Raw genomic sequence first — 15598 nt, forward strand, 5'->3', positions numbered from 1 at the left:
ACACCCGGGAAGACGTCAGCACCCAAGCAGAAGCTGCAGAGGCAGTAGCTGGGAGACCCGCCAGGAAGCCAGCCAGTGGCCTCGGGGGAGTCCCTCCGTAGGGCCGCAGAATAGCTGCTAATAAAAAGCACTATTTGGAAGTTCCACGAGAGGATTGGAGGAGGGGGGAGGCTTCGGGTGGGGGGAACGGACTGCTCCTGGGAACTCCGCTGTACTTGGTACTGTCCTATGTTGGCATTTGGACGGTTTCCAGAGCGGCAGTTCTGGGCGAGAAGAGCTGGGAATTTAGCTTGCCTCCTTCCGCTTTTGGAAGGAAAGGAAAGTAACCCGGTGTCCCTTACTGTGCTGTCCGGGGACCCTGTCCCCATCTCTGGAGAGTTCCTTTAATCATCTCTCACATTAGCCCCCTCCTCTGGACAGTTTTACGGTCTCAGAGGAAGGACAGAAGAAGTGGCCGTGGACCCCATCTCTTCCTAAAGGCCCAAGAAATTTCACGGAGTTAAATAAGACTGGTTAGTCGCGTGAAACTCTTTCATAGACTAGTTACAGGGTCTAGTGAGTCCCTTTGGCCTTAGGCAGGCTCTAATTTCAGACCAGATAATGGTTCTTTGGACACTGGCCCCATTGAATTTCCCTTTCTCCTTTCTTAGCTCCTGAAGGATCAAGAGAAGAGCCTAGTCATGTAAATCTCCCCCAAACTGTGCCCTGAACCCCCTCCGAAGAGGATAACTGTCCTATAAAATCCCCAACTTCTTCCCCATCCTTTTACTTCATCTCCTGTGGGTCGCTGTGCTGCTGTTGTTTAATAAACATCTCTGTCAAGGGGACGGAGGACAGGAAATGAGGGCCTGCGGGGTGGGGGTGGAGGTGTTGGGGGGGGTGACAAGACTACCTCCTCTTTAATTACCCTGTCGGGTCTCTCCCGCTGCTCTGAGGCTGGGGCGCTCTTTCTCCCTGTACGCAGGTCCTCCTCCCCCTCCCTCTCCAACCCGCCTGGGGAGAGGGCTCTGCAGCCTCGGTCCCTCTAGAGGCAGCCTGCCGCTTGCCTCCGCCTCTCCTCCGCCCCCATCGCCCCATGTTGAGAACCCCCCTTCCTGCAAAAGCGGGAGGGGCCCCGGGCGGCCGGGCAGCTCTGGCTGAGGTTACGTGGCCGCCGGAGCCCTGACGTGATAGCACATTGCATCAGCATAAAACAATCCATCCTGGATATGGAATGCGGTGAGGACGGATGACAGCGAGAGCGCAGCCCCCCTCGCCCGATTGATTTATGTCGGAGCTGACGCTTTATCAGGCAGTCCGCAAAACTTTGACCAATCATTTTGCAAGAAGCTCCGAGCCGGGCTGCTCCACTGTACTTTGTTGGCTGAGAAGTTAAGCAGGGGTGGGGGTGGGAGGGTGGGGGTCTGGGGGGGTCGCGTCCGAAAGCCCTCTACACCGGGTCCGTGTGCCACCTCTCCCTGCTTGGGCGCCGAGGCGCGAGCGCTTCCCTTCCCCCTGCGAGCGCGCGGATAATGTCTGAGAATGTCCATTTCTGGGACGCTTAGCAGCTATTATGTCGACTCGATCATAAGTCACGAGAGCGAGGACGCGCCTCCAGCCAAGTTTCCTTCGGGCCAGTACGCGAACCCGCGGCAGCCGAGCCACGCCGAGCACCTGGACTTCCCCTCTTGCAGCTTCCAGCCCAAAGCGCCGGTGTTTGGCGCCTCCTGGGCGCCGCTGAGCCCGCACGCGTCGGGGAGCCTGCCGTCCGTCTACCACCCCTACCTGCAGCCCCAGGGTGCTCCGGCGGCGGAGAGCAGGTACCTCCGCACCTGGCTGGAGCCCGCGCCGCGCGCCGAGGCCACCCCGGGGCAGGGCCAGGCGGCGGTGAAGGCGGAGCCGCTGCTGGGCGCGCCGGGGGAGCTGCTCAAACAGGGCACGCCCGAGTACAGTTTGGAAACTTCGGCGGGCAGGGAGGCTGTCCTGTCTAATCAAAGAGCCGGCTACGGGGACAATAAAATTTGCGAAGGAAGCGAGGACAAAGAGAGGCCGGATCAAAGTAAGTTATAAAAAAAAAAAAAGTGAGGAAATTCCCCCCCCCCCCCGCCGGCTGCAGGCCCTGGCCTGGAGGAGGGGAGGGGAGAGGCCATAAAGCGGACAATGTGAAGGGACAGCGCGCCGGGGGACGCAGGGCTAGAGGAGGCTGAAAGGAAGAGGAAGGAAGAGACCGGGATAGGAAGAAGCTGTGTGCCATGAAGCGGGGGGGGGGGGGGGGGGGGGGGGGGGGGGGGGGGGGGGGGGGGGGGGGGGGGGGGGGGGGGGGGGGGGGGGAGCGGGGGGCACACAGGCCGCCCCCACTCTTCCTAGTGGCGCGTGGACTGAGCCTCAAGGATCAAGTCTCATGAGTCCTTCTTTCTCCCTCACGCTCTTGCTGGAAAGGGGGGGGGGAAGCTGGGACAGTCGCTTGAGGAACGAGGGGGCCCCGGGCCGGTGGCCAGCGTGACCGAGAGCCCGCGCGGGCACGGGCAGGAGCATACCCGGCAGAGCCGCCTGCGCCACGCGCAGACAGTCCCCGCCGGCCAAGGGGAAGGGGGAGGGGGCTCATTAGGATTTTATTTGCGATGCAACAGCTTGGCAGAGGATTGTTCCTAGCAGATCTCACGCAGTAGCCGCGTCGGGTCGGCTGCCGGCGCCGGGAGGGGCGGGGGAAGCCCAGGACGCGGTGACGGAGCCCCCTCCCCGGTGCGCCGGCCCCTCCCCGGGAGCCTTCCCTCCAGGGTTCTCCGCTCTCCTAGGGCATCCTCGCCCGGGTGGCCGCTTCTCCCTCCGCGGTTCCCAATGCTCTCGGAGGGGCTCCGGAGCACTAGCCCGGACAGCTTGCTTCCCAGAGAGTCTGAATCACTTGCTAAAGTCAGGGCCCACCTCCAGAATGGAGAAGGTCTCCCGAAGGGATCTGGGGGAGGAGTGAGGGGGAGGACTGCGTAGGGGCGGAGAACTCAACCCTTGGTGGAGAGTTTCTTACCACCTACCATTCCTAAAAGCATCCCTTGCTAAAAAGGAAGAAAAAAAAAACCCAAGTGGAAAGCGCTGCAGGCTGAGAGAGATTCTTTTACTTATTTTTTTTTTTTTTTTAAGGATGGGAAAAGCAAACTGGTTGGGGGCTCTTAGTTCCCAAACAATTACAGACAGATTGTCAGGTCAAGTCCTCACCTCTTACTCCTTTGGGCAAGTAGTGTAGTTCTTGCTTGCCCTGTCAGATTTCCCACCAAAAGAGTGGCCAATGGGTCCTCCGTGGGCATGCTTGCCCTCTGAAGAGTAAGGAGAGACCCCTGCAGTCCCTATACCTCCAACCTGCCAGGTTGAGTCATTAGAAGCTTATATCGGGGAACGTAGCTCTTCCTTAACCTCCTGAAACACCCAAACAGAATCCTCACCCCATGGCCCCAAACTCGTCCTGGAAAGCCCATTACTGCACGGCAGCCATTTGGCTAGGATCAATTATTAACAGTTTTTTTTTTCTCTTTCATATTTAATGTGGCTTCGGGTCCTATCCCAGGCAATCACATTAAGGAAATAGCGCTGCAAATTGGTAAGACACGCTACTTAGTGTAGGATGAACTGAATTTAAAAATATACACGGATAATCAGGGCTTCTCGTTTGGGGAGGGGGAGCTGGCAGAGTGGATCTTATTTGTAATAGGCTCTGCTTTTGAGAGGGGGGACTTTCCTGAGTCCCAGGGTCTAGGGAGAGATGCAGGAGAGAAAAAGAAAAGCCTGCACGTTATTCCCTTGTTTTGCCCTCTTCCACCCCGTCACACTTTTCTCTGCCTCCCCATAGGGTAGGTTAGAAGGTCTTAGTAAGCTGTGGAGGGCTGTCTGTTACCCCGCCTCATCTCGGTCTCCCCACCTTGGGGCTGGAGCAATTTTGCTTCCCAGTTTCCCTGAACTTGTGTTAACCAAACTGTGAGCTGAGTAGCAGAAAGAAGAGGCTATTGCCACCATAAGTTATCTGGGAGCCCCGGGGCTCCCCTGTCCACCGGCTGCAATTGATAGATGGTTGTAATTGGGTTTCTTGTGAGTTGGGAGTGTGCTGTGGCGTTCGAGGCTGTAAATGCGACTCTTATTTGTGGTGTGTGGTGATGGGGAGGGGTATCATACAGACTCACATGTCTGCTGCCTTCTGGACTAGAGCTGAAAGATTGCTACCCAGGCAGGGTTTACTGGGACTGGGCTGAAGGGCCAAGAGATCTCTTGGCTGGGGCTGAACAGGACGACTCCTTTCCCTACCCAACCCAATTCTTCCTCTTTCCTCCCAGACCTAGAGCCAAGGTCAGCCACCTTTAGTTGGCAGTGTGGCTCCAGCTACACTGACCTTTTCTGACCTGAGTCCAGGTCTGTCTGGACACAAGTACAGAAAGCTTGAGAGCCTGGGGCAGTGGAAGCTTTGGAGATGCTGGGGTGGTTTGGCTCTATCCTTAAAGGGCTGTTTACCTGGAGCTGTCTGTTTTAACTCCTGGCCCACCTAGGGGTGCTTTCTGGGATCTTGAAGGCCTTGGGTGACCTTCTCCATTGCAAGATGGGGAGTAGAGATGGTGAGCACCCTCTTGGTCTGGGGCCCTTCACCCCCTTCTTTCCTTTGATTCTATCGCTGCTTCTCTTTCAGCCAACCCTTCTGCCAACTGGCTGCACGCCCGCTCTTCCCGGAAAAAGCGCTGTCCCTACACCAAATACCAGACGCTGGAGCTAGAGAAGGAGTTTCTGTTCAATATGTACCTCACCAGGGACCGCAGGCACGAAGTGGCCAGACTCCTCAATCTGAGTGAGAGACAAGTCAAAATCTGGTTTCAGAACCGGCGGATGAAAATGAAGAAGATGAATAAGGAGCAGGGCAAAGAGTAAAAGACCAGCCCCACCCTTCCCTACCTCACTCAGATTATTTATGTGGTGGCTGCCAGGCCACTGCTGCCTGGGATGTATCCAAGTGAGTGGGGAAGGGCATCTCCTCTTTAAAGTCCCTCATTTACCCCTGGAGCCTGCCTCCCCTCCCTTGCCTATCCCTGTTTCTCTCTCTTCCCCTTGGGTGTCAGGAGGAAGTTTTGTTAAGTTAGAAGCTAGCTGTAGTTGGTTCCTAGGAAAGTGATGAGCCTCAAAGAAAGAGAACCCCAGTCAAGCTCCTAGCATCCCTGCTAAGTTTTTTCTGGAAAACCCCAGACCCCCCCCCTCCCGCCTTTTCCAACTACCTGCCTGTTCCCTCCCTGCACCTATCCAGAAGTCACCCAGGAAGAGTTTAACTGTACACACCCCAACAGATGCCCCAGGACATAGAGTTGGGGGTCCACATGATCATGGAGAAAGAAAATTACATTGTTCTCCGAGCCCAGCCGGGCAGTCCCAGAGCCAGCAGGTTCTCCCCCTGATGCAGACACACACAGGATGAGGTCTGGAGGTAAACTCTTGAATGAGGCACTGCAGTCCAGAGTCTCCAGGTCCTTGTACTTATCCCTATGGAATCGCCAGCTCCGCCCCAGGTCTTGGGGGGCTGTGGGCAGATGGGGCCAGCCCAGTCCCCAAGCTGCTGGGAGCTAGAAAGGGCGAGAAAAAGGGCAGGCAGTGGTTTTCTGAAGGCCCCTTTAGTGGAGCCCCTAGCAATTCTCTTGGCAGGAAATGTTTAGTTGTGCACGTTCTCCTTCCTTCCCCCTGAAGGAGGTCACACTGTGGGTGTAGAGCCTCCACAGTGCCATCCCCCCCTCACACGTCCCCTTGACAGACTGTAGTAGTTTTTCTTGCTGACCACAGATTTTGCATTCTTCTCCATTCCTTCCAGCTCCAAAATCAACTCTCCTTTCCGCGGCTAAATCCATCTTGTGCCAGCTAGTCAAGTCTCCCCATGTAGGAAAAAAAATCCCTTCACCCCCTCCTAGGTCAACCCCACCATAGAGAAGGCCAGGTCAGGAGAGTCTGATTGAGAATTTATTGTGAATCAATTTCCCAGCAACCTTCCAGAGTGGGCAGTCAGGGGAGGAGAGGCAATGGCCTCAGCAAGCAGGGCTAATGGGTCTCTTCCCATGTCACTAGTTTTCTGGCCCACATAGAAGAGAGCCCCTTGGCATGCAGCCAGAGGGCCACCTGGAAGAAACCCCAAAAGCTCAGAGTGGGGACTTCACCTCCTGCAGAATACACTGCTGTGTCCTGATACAGGCCATGTGCACCCACGCTTCTGGCAAACAGTCCCGCGTGCAAAGTAAAGAAGCAAAATCACGCCTCCCCACCGGGCAGAGACTCACCCTCTGCTTCCGTCCTTCCCCGCTCTCAATCCCTTCCACCCGTGGACTCTTTCTCCTGCCTCTCCCAACCCTGCAAAGAGGTCATTCCAGTAGAACTTTGAATTTTATTTTATTTTTTGCTTCGTCAGTGGCTGTGGTGAAATTGTGCTTGTGTTTTGTGATTTCTTTGGCAATGATTTTCAGTTGTTGCTCATTAGGGAGGGTTGAGGGTGGGAGTGGGGAGGGCAAGGGGCTAGAGCTCTAATTGTTTGTTTTGGAAGAAAAAGAAAAAGAACAAAAAAATATATATCACTCTAGAAAACAAACCTCTCCTGCGTTTTATTCGATGTTGCTTCTCCTCTGGTTATTAAGAGCCCCGTTTCTAAAAACATGGCTTCAAACAAAGGCAAGTTAGCGTTCACAGACAGGACCCTTTCCATAGAACTTCACCTGCTCTGTGGTGGCCCTGACACCAGAAGGGTATCCAGGTCCTAAGACAGCTGCTTAAACTGAGCAAAGACCCTTTCAGTCGACCCGAGGGAGTGGCGTGGCGAAGGAGGAAAGAGAATCTCCAGGATTCAGAGAGGAAGTGTGTCTCCTTAGAGCAAGGGTCTTCACCCAAAGTTGCTCTGACCTCTGCCAATGGGTAGAAGGAAAGTCCGACTTGTAGTTCTTAGAAGCGTCTCAGCTAACCACTTCAAAACTCTCAAGGGCGGAGTTAGTGGTCTTCCAACACTATTGCCTGGAGTGTGGCGGCGGGGAGTAGGTGGGAGACCCAGACTTGGCCGGAAGCTTGGCTGACTCAAATGGTTGAACCTGAGGACTCCTTGTAGATGCCCTCCTCCACAAACACCTGGAGTCGGGCTCATAGGTCTGAGGCTTGCTGAGCCTGCAGGTTTGAAGTCAGGGTATGTGACAGCTCTCAAAAGAAAGCCACCAAAATGCAGGACACAAACGTTTTCAGGAGGGGAATGAATGATTCATGTCCAAAAGAACCCCTAGGATTACACTTGGCTTCAAGGGGCGTCTTCTTGTTCCTCTCTTACTGCCGGTGTCCCTGCAAGAGCCTGTCGTGAAGTCTGCCATTCGTGGAAGCCCTGATTTTCTTATTCAGTCGTGAGGATCCCGGCTGCAGCCGGTCTGCAGCTCTGTCGCCGGCCTCGCGCGACTTTCTCTCCCGCCGCACACGCCACACTGCCGCCGAGACACTGCGGCTTGGGGTGGAGCTGGCGACAAAGGCTGGCCCCGAGTGAAAGAAGCCTGCCATGCCGGCCCTACCCCTCTCTAACGAAAGGGCAAGGGGGATCTGAGAAACAGGAGGCGGGAGACGGGAAGCTTCCATACCGCAGCTGAGACAAGCGGCCTGCCAGGAGGGTTATGTTAAAGAAGGAAAATTAATCTGGCTTTACAGCTGGTGTGGACTGGGCTGTTTCTCCATCCTTGGCTCTCCAGGCTCTGCCGGCTGCAGAGAGTGAGCCAAGGAAGCCTGTTTCTGCCTAAAGGAAACATAAAAAGTGAGCCTGGAGACTGGGTCGCGGCAGGGTAGGAGGCTTAGGGCGTCTGGAGCTGCCTAGGGCAGCCGCGTCTGGGTCCCTGGCCGGGATGGCTTCTTTCAGGACAAAGAAAAAGGGAGGTGCAGAGGGGGAGAGGCAGGGGATGCGGGAATCAGTTAGAGAGAGAGAGAGAGAGAGAGAGAGAGAGAGAGAGAGAGAGAGAGAGAGAGAGAGAGAGAGAGAGAGAGGCAGGCAGAGAGAAGCCGGGAGAGGAATTCAATGCCGTGTGCGCAGCAATAAAAGAATATGACCGCTATAAAAGTTTATAGGGTATAAATTTCTGAAGGTTAAGAAACTAAACAGCAGCAAAGCAAACACTGAAGGGAAACTTTCCGGAGATGAGCCGCGCCTGAGCCTAGGCTTGGGACCTGGTGGGAGAATGGGTGGGCCTTGTTATGAAGCCCCCACCCTAACCCCTCTTGCCCCCAGGTCTGGGGCTTGGGGTCTGGAACTTGGGAATCAGGGTAAAAGGGGTGAGGTTCAGAGGATAAAGAGTAAAGAAGCTAGCAACTGGGAAGAACACTTTTCTGTCCCCAAAGCTTCAGCCATGGAAATTCTGACTGGTGTCTTTGTTCTTTACACACCCCCCTCTGAAGCGCCAGTCACAAACAAGAAACCCTTGCACAGGCGGTCACACACACACACACACACACACACACACACACACACACACACACACACGAACTAGCAGGGCCAGACGCCTGAATTAGAGTAGCTTCTTGATGCTTCTTCAGTTCCATTCCATCACCTCAGACTTCTCGTCCCTCACAAAAAGCTCAGTTGTTACCCCACAGCGTGTGAAGCAATCGTGGAGGCCTTAAAAAGTGATCCACTTACTGCCCAAGAGCAGCGCACTGCTTAGTGGCTCCAAAAGAAATTAGGGACTGGGTGGATTTATAGCTTCTATTCCTTTGAACTTATCTGAACTGTTTCATGAACAGTTTCCTGATTCCGAAGACCTTTCTCTTATCTGATTTCATTTCTTCCCCCCCTATGTCTAGTAAATAATGAAAGTTTAATCCTTTGTCACTTCTTAATGTTGGTTCTCAGAGAACCTGGTTGAGTTGAAGGAAAACGTCTTTTGCCGAGTGGCCGCTAGATGGCACCCTTGCTCCATGTGAAATTTTCTAGTGTTATGGTTGAGGGCTTCTTCGGCTGCACAGAGCACCTTGTTCGGCCCTATATCTAGGAACTGAGAGCTACCAAAAGTCATGAATAATTTGCACATAATAAAAATATAGGGTTTGTTATGGCCCTTTCCCCTATTGTAAGTATTTCAATTATAGTGGCGTTTCTCTCTCTCCTCAAACGGTTCATTTTCTGAATTTCACACTAAGACGGCTGTTTCCCAGTTGCTGTGTTCGGTGGGGCGAGAAACGCGTGGAAACCGGGGATAATATCGATAATAGAAATATAGAAATAATGGGCCCAAATCAAGGAGGAGAACTGTCTTGGAAAAATGAGATTTCCCTGAAGTGGTGGTGGGAGGAATAAAGGGAAGGCCAGCGGGTCAGGTGAGGGGGGTAAGCCCGCAGGTCTCCTGAAGAGGAAGCTGCTACCCCAGGCGGGCTGCCCACACCTGCTGGGGAGCGAATCTGATGTGCTATCCCGGAGATTTCTCAAATTTTGGAGGAATGGGGACCTAGCTCTGTTGAAGATTCCATGGTGCCCCAAGTCAGAAGGCCGGCTGCACCTGGGTGCTGAGTCCAGCGCCTTTGTAGGCGTCCACGTCTGGACTGGGCTAGTGCCTGGCCACCGAGGCTCGAACAGGGTCTCCCCAGGGAGGCGGGTTGAGGGGAACGCTGCAGCATCCCCTCGGTAGGTTCAGTCAAAACCCTGCGTGTGTTCTGGACAGGAGCAGGAGCAGCCGGTGAGTTTTCCGTGCTCCGGGGTTTCCAGGTGGGAGCCAGCGGCGGCTCCTACCCGCGTGCCCAGGCTCTGCCCCTGGCCCCCATTCTCAGGCAATCCGTGGGGAAGCCGGTCCTTCTGCAACGCAGCAGCTGGAGGCCTGGACTTTTCGTTCGGAGGCCGTCGCTCTGACCGCTCACAACCCTTTCGGCTGATTCCCAATCTTCAGTTTCCTCTAGGCCCAGTCGGAACCCGCCTCCAACATGAGCTGGGGGGGGGGAGCAAGCCACCCCCACCTCCGCAAAATGACCCCATCCCTAGCTGCCCCCCCACCCCGACCAGGTGCAAAGAAGCCAGCGTAGTGTCTCCTCAACTTCAGTTTCTCCAATAAATCTGCGCTCCGTTGGGTGTTTATAAATTACCCCCGTGCTCTTTCTTGGTTTTTTTCTTATAACAGAAACATTTTCCTTCCATCAGAAATTTCTGGCACGGCGAAGGGATGATTTAGAACAAGCCATTGAATTTCTACCTCACCAGTGAGTCCTCAAATCATGACCATAAAATCCCCCGCACTTGATAAAAATGTTCGCTTCCGTAACAACTTGACTCTGCCTCAGGTTGCTTTACCGCCCCCTCAGCCTTGTGCTAGGAAAAAAAAAAGAAAAGAAAAGAAAAGAAAAAGAAAAAAATATACCAAAGCAAAAAACCCAGAGCTTGGTTCACTTTCCCCCTTATTTTGCCCCCCCCCCCCTTATTCGCTGGACTTACTTTAGAAGGCTGGATAAAACTGGCAGGGACGGTTGGCTCCCTTGAAAACGTTGTGGTTTCATTTTTACAAAAGTTGGGACTTGTGGTATCCCCAAAAGAAGCCTCCCCGAGAATCAGCAATAGAGTAAATTTATTTGCAAAATCGATTCTGCCTTTGTTTTAGAAATTTTCTTTCTCCTTCTCCCCGTCTTCCCGGCCTCTCTTTTGCATGTCAGCTGCCCCAGGAGGCCATTGGTTCTGACTCTCTTCCTAGGCCTCCCAAGGTCTGACAGACCCCAGCCTTGGGCCAGGTACGCAGATAAGGCTCCGGTGCTTGGAGTAGGGGCAGCCAGTTAGTTCGCTTCCTCATTCTGGGTCTGAGGCCTCAGATCTTCAGGGTTTCACTAAGGGCACCCTAAGAAAAAGGAAAGTGAAGACTTCAGTGGCCTTGCTTTCTCTGAACCCCTTTACCCAAGGTCAGTGCAGGTGATCAAATGGCTATAACAGTAGCAGGTGCCCACTGAAAACACAACTCGCAGCCTTTGCCTAGGGCACTGGAGGGCATAAGGCAGCAGTCACCAAGGCCTTGGTGCCCAGCCTTAGCTTCCATTACCCTTACCTCTTTTTGGTGTGCTGATGAGATTGTCAGTGTCTACACCTGGAAAGCCTGCGTGGAAGGTACAGGGGATTGACCCCTGCTCAGGCTTCGTTGCTGCACCCCAAGATGCGGGTGCAGGGGTGGAGCAGTCACAAGAGTCCTCATCTTTTTGAGAGCATCTGACCCTTCCCCATCTTCCCTCTAAGGTGGTGAGTGGGCCAAAGCACCTTCAGAAGATCCCCCCTCTTTCCCTTGAAGCACCCCCCACCAGCAGCAGCTAAAAGCCTGTGTAAATGCAAGAATTGGGAGCCTTCGCAGGACTTTTTCCTCCGTTTTAACCTTGCCCATTAACCAGAAAGTTTCTTCTTCCTCCCTCCTCAGACCCCCTTTCCACAGAAAATCCTTGCGTGTTTGCTTAACGAGGGAAAGTTTATGTGTGACTTGGGCGGGGACAGCTCTTGGGGTGGTGGTGATGGTGGTTTGGGGGTCTCCAAAGAGGGCTTGAGGACAGGTGTATCTGTCTGTTAGGCCGAGGAGGCTAAAATCTCGGGAAACTCACCGTTTGAGCCGAAAAGGAAAAAAAAAAAATCAACAGCAAACCTTAATGGGTCTCATTTCGGCTTAGTCACCCCCACCGTGCTTCAGTCGGGCGGCGGGGGCGATCGAAGCTGTGGTTTTATAGCTGTAGAGGAAAGAACTCGTAAAATGCTAACAGCTTTTATGTGCTGCGGCATAAACAACAACAGACTCCGGCTTTATTGCGTTTTATAGTTTGTTAAAGAGTTTACAGCCTTTTTTTGGGGGCTGGTTACCCAGCCAATTCCCTCCACACGATAGTTAAACCTTTATCAATAATAAGGAAATTGATCATTAAAGCTTTAAATATGACTACCTCGTTTGTTTGAAAATATGTTTAGGAGAGGAAGCTGTATGATTTGATAACTTGTATTAAAATACCAATTACATTTATAGGACCTTTTAAAACTCGGCGCAATTAAACCGTGTTCTTTTACATTTTTCCGAAGCGACCCTGACATTTAGAAAGACTCCAATTGCCTCGTTAAAATCGCGAAATTAACAGCGTGCCTACGCCAGGCGCAGCGTTGTGGATGTGTGTGCGCATGGTGTTTTTCCGTGACTCCCCCACATCAGTCTTTGGGGGTGGTCTGCGAAGGTATTTGATTTGTTGTGAGGCAAGAGATATCTCATTAATGTAGGTAGTTAAACAGATTTAATCCGCATTCGTTCTCTCTTTCCCCCTCCCTCTCCCCCTTCTCCCCCTCTCTCTCCCTGGGTGTTTTCCCCCCCTTCCCCTCCTTTTTTTTCCTGCCCTCTCCTCACTCCCCGGCGCTCTCTCGCTCTAGCTCTCTCTTGCGCGCTCGCTCTCTCGATCTCACCCTCGCTCTGCGTTCTGTCCGGGAGGAGTACCCAGAAGCCAATAGGATGCGGGGTCTCTAATGGATGCAAATGATGGTGAAAAGACGGGGCAAAATATGAAACAACTCATTTGGAGGGAAGTAAATCACCGAAAACTGTTTATGAACTGGCATCCCTTCTTCGAAATGTAAAGCGAGGACCTCTTTAAGTGGCGGTATATTTTTGTTTGGGGGGTGGGGGGGTGGGGGGAGGGCGAGCGAGCCGCGGCTGCCATGCAGGCTTAGACTTTTGCAGGCTTCGCTCTTCTATTCCTGGAAATCACAAAAAGTGTGGCGGCTTCGAGATCTTCTTCGCCTTTTCTTTCTTTTCCTTCCTTCCTTCCTTCTTTCTTTTTTTCCCCTCCTCCTCCCTTTTCCTCTCCTTTCCTGGCGAGGGTGACTAGGAGCCGGCGAATCCGCGTTTTTTTTTCTCTCTCTCTCTCTCTCTCTCCCTCCCTTTCCCCCTCCCCACCCCCTCCCCAACAGCCCCCAACTACAGCCTGCGCCGCCGCCGCCGCCTCAAAATTCAATAAAATGAGCTCTTATTTCGTCAACTCACTGTTCTCCAAATACAAAACCGGGGAGTCCCTGCGCCCCAATTATTATGACTGCGGCTTCGCCCAGGACCTGGGCGGCCGACCCACCGTGGTGTACGGTCCCAGCAGCGGCGGCAGCTTCCAGCACCCGTCGCAAATCCAGGAGTTCTACCACGGGCCATCGTCGCTGTCCACGGCTCCCTACCAGCAGAACCCGTGTGCCGTGGCGTGCCACGGAGACCCCGGTAACTTCTACGGCTACGACCCGCTGCAGCGCCAGAGCCTGTTCGGTGCGCAGGATCCAGACCTGGTGCAGTACGCAGACTGCAAGCTCGCGGCCGCCAGCGGCCTGGGCGAGGAGGCCGAGGGGTCTGAGCAGAGCCCCTCGCCCACACAGCTCTTCCCCTGGATGCGCCCTCAAGGTGAGCTCCCGTCGGGCCTGCCCGGGTGGGAAGGGGCCAGGAGGGCCCCAGGCCGATCGAGGGAGGGGGGGCTGGGCAGGCCAGGAGCATCTTCTGCTCCTAGAGGACTTGTGGGCTCCGTTCCAATCACCTACCTCTTTTCCCATCCTTCCCACTTTCTTTTCTTTTCCCCCTTTTCTTTTTGCTTCCTTTGAAGGGGGGGGTCGCTAAGTGAATTTCCTGAATCCATAAACCCCTCACCCTCCTTTACTTTTCTTCTTCTCCCCTCCTTTCCCCCTTTTACTGTTTTATGGGGGCTGTGGAGAGTGATGGGAGCGGGGGCGCTCAGCGTTTGCACTTCTCAATTGCTTTATAGTTTAATTACCCTAAAGAAACTTTTCTTCTGGGCAGAGGCTCTGGGGGCTTCTCAAGGTGGGTTCGTGGGTCCCCACTCCAGCTTTTTATTCTTATTCCCCATCTCCACATCCTTCCCCCTAAACTTTATGGCACTTTTAATATATTTGACCCCCCATTCTTATTCTAGTTACCAGGGGAAGGGGCTCCCCCTTTTTGACCCCCGCAGATTCAGTGCTGTCTAGTCCCCCCCCCCCCCCCCCCCCCGCTGACCGCGGCCTCTGCGCGCTCCCTCCCGCCCCCCGCATAAGGGTCCCCGGCCCTCATTATCCTGGTCTCCTAGGCTGGTTCACGAATCTTCCAACCTTCTCTGTCTCTGCCCCCTCCCCCACCCGCCCCTCTGTCTCGCCCTTTCCCCCATTCCCAGCAGCCGCCGGACGCAGGCGAGGCCGCCAGACCTACAGCCGCTACCAGACCCTGGAGCTGGAGAAAGAGTTCCTATTTAATCCGTATCTGACTCGCAAGCGGAGGATCGAGGTATCGCACGCTCTGGGACTGACAGAGAGACAGGTCAAAATCTGGTTCCAGAACCGGAGAATGAAGTGGAAAAAGGAGAACAACAAAGACAAGTTCCCCAGCAGTAAATGCGAGCAGGAGGAGCTGGAGAAAGAGAAGCTGGAGCGGGCGCCAGAGACCGCCGAGCAGGGCGATGCGCAGAAGGGTGACAAGAAGTAGGCTCCAGTTGGGACTGCTTGGGCCGGGGCTAGCCCGCACGTCCGCCGGTCCCTCCCGCGACCACGCCGCTGTCGCCCGCTCCCCCGCCTCCGAGAGCTCCGGCCCCGCGAGCGGAGCCAGGAGCTGGGCCTCCCACCGCAGCGTCCCCCGCCGCGCCAGTCCCTGCTAGTGGTAGTATCTCGTAATAGCTTGTGTGTGAGCTACCGTGGATCTCCTTCCCTTCTCTTGGGGGCCAAGGGGGGAAAAAAGAAAAGGATTTTAAACAAGGACTCCCTCGCCTTGCGAGGGTGAGCGACTGCTGCCTGCCAGAGCCCCCCTCGCCCCCGCCCCATGTAAAAAAGCCTCCTTGTGCAATGGTCTTTTTCCTTTGAACGTGCTCCTTTGTAATGACCAAGGTACCGATTTCTGCTAAGTTTTCCCAACAACATGAAACTGCCTATTCACGCCGTAATTCTTTCTGTCTCCCTCCCACTTTCTCTCTCTCTCTTTCTCTCTCTTTCACCACGTCCTCATCTTTCCTCGCAACCCAGCTCCCCACTGCCCTCCCTAGCTCGCTGGCTTTCTCTCTTGCTTCTCTCTTTTCCTCCTGTCCCCCCCCCTTTGATTTGACAATTTTGTCTTAAGTGTTTCTCAAAAGAGATTACTTTAGTTAGCATGCGCGCTGTGAGCAATTGTTAAAAGTGTTCTTAGGTTTGCTGTGAAGAGAATGTATCCTGTATCCGTGAATTGCTTTATTGGGGGGAGGGAGGGCTAATTATATATTTTGTTGTTCCTCTATACTTTGTTCTGTTGTCTGCGCCTGAAAAGGGCGGAAGAGTTACAATAAAGTTTACAAGCGAGAACCCGAGACTGGCCCGGGCCGGCGCTCCTCATTCGCTCCCAGGCGCCTAGCTGGGCTGGGGTTGGGGGGGGTTATGGGGGGTGAGCTGGTCAGCAGTCTCCTGGGCTGGCCTAGGCTAGGTCGCAGAGAGGAGGGGGCGGGGGCTGGAAGCAGGTGGTGCGAGTCCCGGGGCCCAGAGGCGCAGGGGGTGAGGGAGGCGGCTGCACGTGATTGGAGGAGAGAGGATCGAGGGAGGGGAGCCAAGAGAAACCCCCTCCCCTTGCGTTCCGAGGCTGCTGGGCCCGGGAGACTCCTGCGCCCCGGCCGCTTTGGAGAAGAGATGTGCCCA

At 54.4% G+C, this 15598-nt stretch overlaps 2 protein-coding genes across 3 annotated transcripts; both read left to right on the forward strand.

The window, feature by feature from the left end:
* Window positions 1-1403: 1403 nt before the first annotated feature.
* On the forward strand, window positions 1404-6498 carry Hoxb9 (homeobox B9). The gene is made up of 2 exons (XM_050157016.1): window positions 1404-2038; window positions 4643-6498. The coding sequence occupies exons 1-2, from the start codon at window positions 1522-1524 to the stop codon at window positions 4876-4878; spliced, it is 753 nt and encodes a 250-aa protein (XP_050012973.1). The 5' UTR covers window positions 1404-1521; the 3' UTR covers window positions 4879-6498.
* A 5849-nt stretch (window positions 6499-12347) lies between these two features.
* On the forward strand, window positions 12348-15276 carry Hoxb8 (homeobox B8). Of its 2 annotated transcripts, none has more exons than XM_050157059.1 (3): window positions 12348-12579; window positions 12890-13361; window positions 14122-15276. In XM_050157059.1, the coding sequence occupies exons 2-3, from the start codon at window positions 12938-12940 to the stop codon at window positions 14427-14429; spliced, it is 732 nt and encodes a 243-aa protein (XP_050013016.1). In that variant the 5' UTR covers window positions 12348-12579; window positions 12890-12937; the 3' UTR covers window positions 14430-15276. The 2 variants fall into 2 exon arrangements, with proteins under 2 accessions (XP_050013016.1, XP_050013017.1); XM_050157060.1 differs by having other exon boundaries at window positions 12351-12579; window positions 14125-15276.
* The last annotated feature ends 322 nt before the right edge of the window (window positions 15277-15598 follow it).

The sequence above is a fragment of the Alexandromys fortis genome, unplaced genomic scaffold (genome assembly GCF_014885135.2).
Source record: "Alexandromys fortis isolate MF-2015 unplaced genomic scaffold, M_Fortis_MF-2015_v1.1 scaffold_31, whole genome shotgun sequence".
In the NCBI taxonomy this organism is placed as follows: domain Eukaryota; kingdom Metazoa; phylum Chordata; class Mammalia; order Rodentia; family Cricetidae; genus Alexandromys; species Alexandromys fortis.

Coding starts and splice junctions, on each gene's coding strand:
- Hoxb9 (XM_050157016.1), top strand. CDS start 1,522: ATGTCCATTTCTGGGACGCTTAGCAGCTATTATGTCGACTCGATCATA. Junction 2,039..4,642: donor CAAAGAGAGGCCGGATCAAA/GTAAGTTATAAA, acceptor CTTCTCTTTCAG/CCAACCCTTCTGCCAACTGG.
- Hoxb8 (XM_050157059.1), top strand. CDS start 12,938: ATGAGCTCTTATTTCGTCAACTCACTGTTCTCCAAATACAAAACCGGG. Junction 13,362..14,121: donor CCCCTGGATGCGCCCTCAAG/GTGAGCTCCCGT, acceptor CCCCATTCCCAG/CAGCCGCCGGACGCAGGCGA.